Below are 4,881 nucleotides of genomic sequence, written 5' to 3'. Positions count from 1 at the left end.
TTGATTATCCTATATAATAAAACCCTAATATGCAAATCAACTGAACAGTGGAATGAATGGTTGCTATGATGTGCACTGACCACCAGGGGGCAGATGCTCAATGCAGGAGCTGTCCCCTGGTGGCCAGTGTGCTCCCACAGAGGGAGTACCACTCAGCCAGAAGCCGAGTTCCCTGCTTCTTAACGCTAAGGACCCCTTGGGGGATGTCCAACTGCCAGCTTAGTCCCACTTCCCCCAGGAGTGTGGGCCTAAGCCAGCAGTCTGAGGGACCCCCCCCCCAAGTGTACAAATGTCATGCACTGGGCCTCTAGTCTACCATAAAAAGCACACTTACTCTTTGATTACACAAACCCTGAGCCATTGCTGACCATGTGGAAGACAGTAAACCAGAGATTAAATAGGATCTGAGGACCAGACATAGATCCTCATCTTCAAGATCTTTAAGTCCAGCAGCAGAAATGACTATAACAACAATGAAATACCACAACACACCTATTAGAATGGCCAAACTCTAAAACACTGACACCAAATGCTGGTGAAGATTCATTCAACAAATATATTTATATATTCATTTAACGTATATGTTATATATGAATGAATAAATATTCCTGAAGATATTTTTCATATCCAGCTTTTATCTTGACTTGGAATGTTGGAGTGGATGAGATAATTATTTTTTGTTGAGTGTAGGAGCTGGGCTAAAATAAATGCAGGAAAATAAGAAAACAATAAAGGATTTTCTCTCTTTCATGTTCCTCACTGCACCATGAACATAGTTGGAATGACACCTAGAATTGCCATAGACTTCTTGACAAAATGCCTTCAGGGCCTCCTTCCTCCTCCTCCTCCTCCTCCACCTTCTTCTTCTTCTTCTTCTTCTTCTTCTTTTTTGGAAAGGAACATATGTTTTTATTTATTTATTTTTATTTACTTATTTATTTTACCTTGTCAGGTATTTGTTTTATTTTTTTTTTAAATCTTTATTGTTGAACTCCTACCTATTCTTCAACCACATATACTCTTTGATTTTGGTACTGGGCTCTTCTGAATTTTCTTCCTTAACTATATCCACACATACAACCTCACTTTTAAGATGTACTCAAGGAAAAGGAACATATATGGAAATGACCATATTAATGTCAAAAGTTAAGTTTTGCATGGATAGATTTCTCTGTGGCCTAATGATTTAGCTATTTCTACTTGCTCTGAGTTGAGCTCCTCATTTACATCTACATTCATAAAATATTTTAAGCATTCACTGAGAAAAAGATACCATGCTCACCTCTAAAATGAATGAAAGAAGAGGGCATCCTTGGATCCATGCCAGCTGGGTCTATTAGTCTGACATTGTGGTCTGCAGGATGACCTTCTTATTCTGGAGCCTAAGGGTTCTCCCCAGTTTGTCCCCACCCATAGTCACTTGCCATATTCCAGGGCATAGTGATGCTAACATTTGTGTGGTGTGTTTCAGCAACTTGGAAGTGTATACAGTATACTTGCTGCCATCTTGAATGTTGGGAACATTGAATTTTCCTCAGTGGCAACTGAACACCAGGTGGACAAGAGCCACATTTCCAATCTTGCTGCTCTGGAGAACTGTGAGTTCTATTATCTTCCATTCTAAACTGAACTCTTAAAAAAAAAAAGTCTAACAACATATTGTGAATGTCATATAAGGATAATTTCAAGCAATTGTTCTTTTATGGAATCTTTAAAAACAATACTCAGATTCCATTTGTATGAAGTGGGAAGTTTTTGAAGTCCACTATTTGAAACAAATCTTCATGCCTCCAAATTCACTGATTACTGGAGAAAACATTTCTAAATACTATGCTTTCATGCCTATTTTAGGAGCTATTTAATTTCAGTGAAAAACACAGGAAATTTAATTAAAATTTAGTTAACTGATCTAAAAAGAATTAAAGTTGTTTTGTTATAAATTTAGCATCTGTACCATTTTGTAAGTAATAAAGACGTATATTTATTTTCATACTGCATAGACTTTGTTCACATATTCATCCTGGGTTGATTAAATTTGCAGTCATTTTCTACATAAGTAAAGTACATCCTGGTATTTTCTTCAAATCAGTTTTTCTCTTACTTGCAGAGTTTGATGTTTAATGCCAATAATTTAAGGCTCTCCACTGATATCATCCAATGACATAGCTTTTTTATTTTGATTACACCTATTTTTTATTATCAGTGTATGCCCCCATAATACCAGGTTTGTTATAAGTTTCATTCATAATATAGGAAATCATGATACAAATTTTATTTATATATTTTTCTGGCTTATACATACTCATGAATCAAATGAGATGTTTTAGGGTAATTTGAGAGGCCAAATGCCCAACCATCCTGGTCTGGACCTGTCCCTACATCTCCATCATCTCCATCCCACTGTGTCTCAGGAACCAGGTTGGTAATACAGCAGAACAAATGTCTGAGGTTGACATGTACCTAGGAACCTGTTCTGATATTTTTTTAATTTATCTTTACTGTTGAAGGGTATTGCAAATGTCCCCCATTGCCCCCCTCCACTCGGTTCCCACCCCATCCCAGATCTTCACCACACTATTGTCTGTGTCTATGGGTTATGCATATATGCATATAAGTTCTTTGGTTATTCTCTGCCTGTCCCTCTGAATGTGTCAGTCTGTGCCATTCTTCCATGCCTTTGGGCCCATTTTGTTCATCAGTTTATTTTGTTCATTAGATTCCACATATAAGTGAGAGTGTCTTTCTCTGACTGGCTTACTTTGCTTACCATAATATTCTCCAGGTCCCTACATGCTGTTTCAAAGGGTAAGAGATCCTTCTTTTTTACAGCTGCATAGTATTTCATTATGTAAAAGTCCCACCACTTTTTTTATCCACTCATCTACTGATGGGCACTTGGGCTGTTTCCAGATCTTAGCTATTATAAATTGTGCTGCTATGAGCATAGGGGTGTATATATTATTTCTGGTTGGTGTTTCAGGGTTCTTAGGATATATTCCTAGAAGTGGAATCACTGAGTCAAATAGCAGTTTGATTTTTAATTTCTTAAGAAAATTCCATACTGTCTGTTTATTGATTAATGGTTGATTGATTGATTGATGGTTGCCAATCTGGCAGGTGTGAGGTGATACCTCATTGTCATTTTATTTAATATGTATCTCTCAGATGATTAGTGACTTTGAGCACTTTTTCATATGTCTCTTGGATGTCTGTGTGTCGTCTTTGGAGAAGTGTCTATTTAGGTCCTTTGCCCATTTTTTTCCCCATTGATTTTTTTGTTTGCTTGTTTGTTTTGTTTTGTTTTTTGGAGACTAGAAGGGAGGGAGAAAGAACAGAGGGGAAGAGAGAGACAGAGAGAAACATCTATGTGAGAGAAACACATAGATTGGTTGCCTCCTGCATTGCCCCCAACCCGGACTGAGGGTTAAACCCAGGCAAGACTGAGAATCAAACCTGTGACCCTTCTGTGTGTGACCTTTCTCTGTGACCCTAACCACTAAGGTACACCAGCCAAGGCTGCCCACTTTTTAATTGGATTGTTTGTCTTCCTTTTGTTGTGTTGTATGAGTTCTTCATATATTTTTTGAAAATTAACTCATCCAATTGGCAAGTATGTTCTCCCATACAGTGGGTTCCCTTTGCATTTTGAGGATGATTTCTTTCATGAAACCATAAAAATCTTAGACAAAAACAGACAGCAAAATCTTAGACATCTCACGCAGCAGAATTTTCATAGATACAGCTCCTAGAATAAGAGAAACAAAGGAAAAAATAAACAAATGAGACTACATCAAACTAAAAAGCTGTTCTGATAAACTTAATTGGCACCTAAGACATTATCAGAAGTGTAACAACCAGAAAACTCCAGTGATAGGATCAAAATCTCACTATCTGATCATAATTAGAAGAGTTGTCAGCAGCCAACAGAATAAGTTACAATAGAAGTTTTTGTGGCTATGATTATACTTAGAAACAAACTAAAAAATGATATTGATGATTGAAAACCTATTTCTGTATAGCAGGGGAGTCATTTAGGTCTGAAAGGTTAAAATTAATACAAATATAGTTAAAATTAATTACTTTCTGGAATAGCCACTCATGGAAAATAGAAATTTTACTAATTTACATTTGAATTATTTATAATTAAAATTACAAGGAATTATCTTTAAATCAAGGACATATATCCAGATTATTTTACAAGTGCATTGCTTCAATTAGGCACCAGTTCTATCCATTCTTTTCATTAAATGCTAGAGGCCTGGTGCATGAATTCATGCATGGGTGGGGTTCCTCAGCCTGGCTGGGGACCGAGGGAGGTTGGCCAGCCACGGGAGGTTGGCTGTGGGAGCACAGTGACCACCAGGGTGCGGCTCCTGCATTGAGCGTCTGCCCCCTGGTGGTCAGTGTGTGTCATAGTGACCGGACATTTGCATTTGGTTGACCAGTCATAATGGTCACTTAGGCTTTTATACATATACTAGAGGCCCGGTGCACAAAAATTTGTGCACTGGGGGAGAGGGGGGGTCCCTCAGCCCGGCCTGTGCCCTCTCGCAGTCTGGGACCCCTCGGGAGATAACGACCTGCTGGCTTAGGCCTGCTCCCGGGTGGCAGAGGGCAGGCCCAATCCCTAAGTGCAGCCCCTGGTCAGGCTCAGAGCAGGGCCAATTGGGGAGTTGGGGCGCCGCCCCGTCATGCACAGAGCAGGGCGGATCGGGAGGTTGCAATGCCACCCCCTGTCACGCACAGAGCAGGGCCCATCAGGGGGTTGAGGAGCCCCCCCCTGTCACGCACAGAGTAGGGCCGATAGGGGAGTTGGGGCACCGCCCCCTGTCACACACAGAGCAGGGCCCATCAGGGGGTTGAGGAGCCCCCCCCTGTCAC

At 40.0% G+C, this 4,881-nt stretch overlaps 1 protein-coding gene across 1 annotated transcript in view; it reads left to right on the top strand.

The window, feature by feature from the left end:
• MYO3A (myosin IIIA) overlaps positions 1-4,881 on the top strand; it is a 221,813-nt gene that overhangs the window by 121,341 nt on the left and 95,591 nt on the right. Inside the window, exon 16 of the mRNA XM_005865858.2 lies at positions 1,472-1,598. Coding sequence (XP_005865920.1) covers positions 1,472-1,598 — 127 coding nt within the window. The remainder of the gene's footprint in view (positions 1-1,471; positions 1,599-4,881) is intronic.

Source organism: Myotis brandtii, unplaced genomic scaffold (genome assembly GCF_000412655.1).
Source record: "Myotis brandtii unplaced genomic scaffold, ASM41265v1 scaffold215, whole genome shotgun sequence".
Taxonomy (NCBI): domain Eukaryota; kingdom Metazoa; phylum Chordata; class Mammalia; order Chiroptera; family Vespertilionidae; genus Myotis; species Myotis brandtii.
This window is presented reverse-complemented; position numbering and strand designations above follow the sequence as displayed.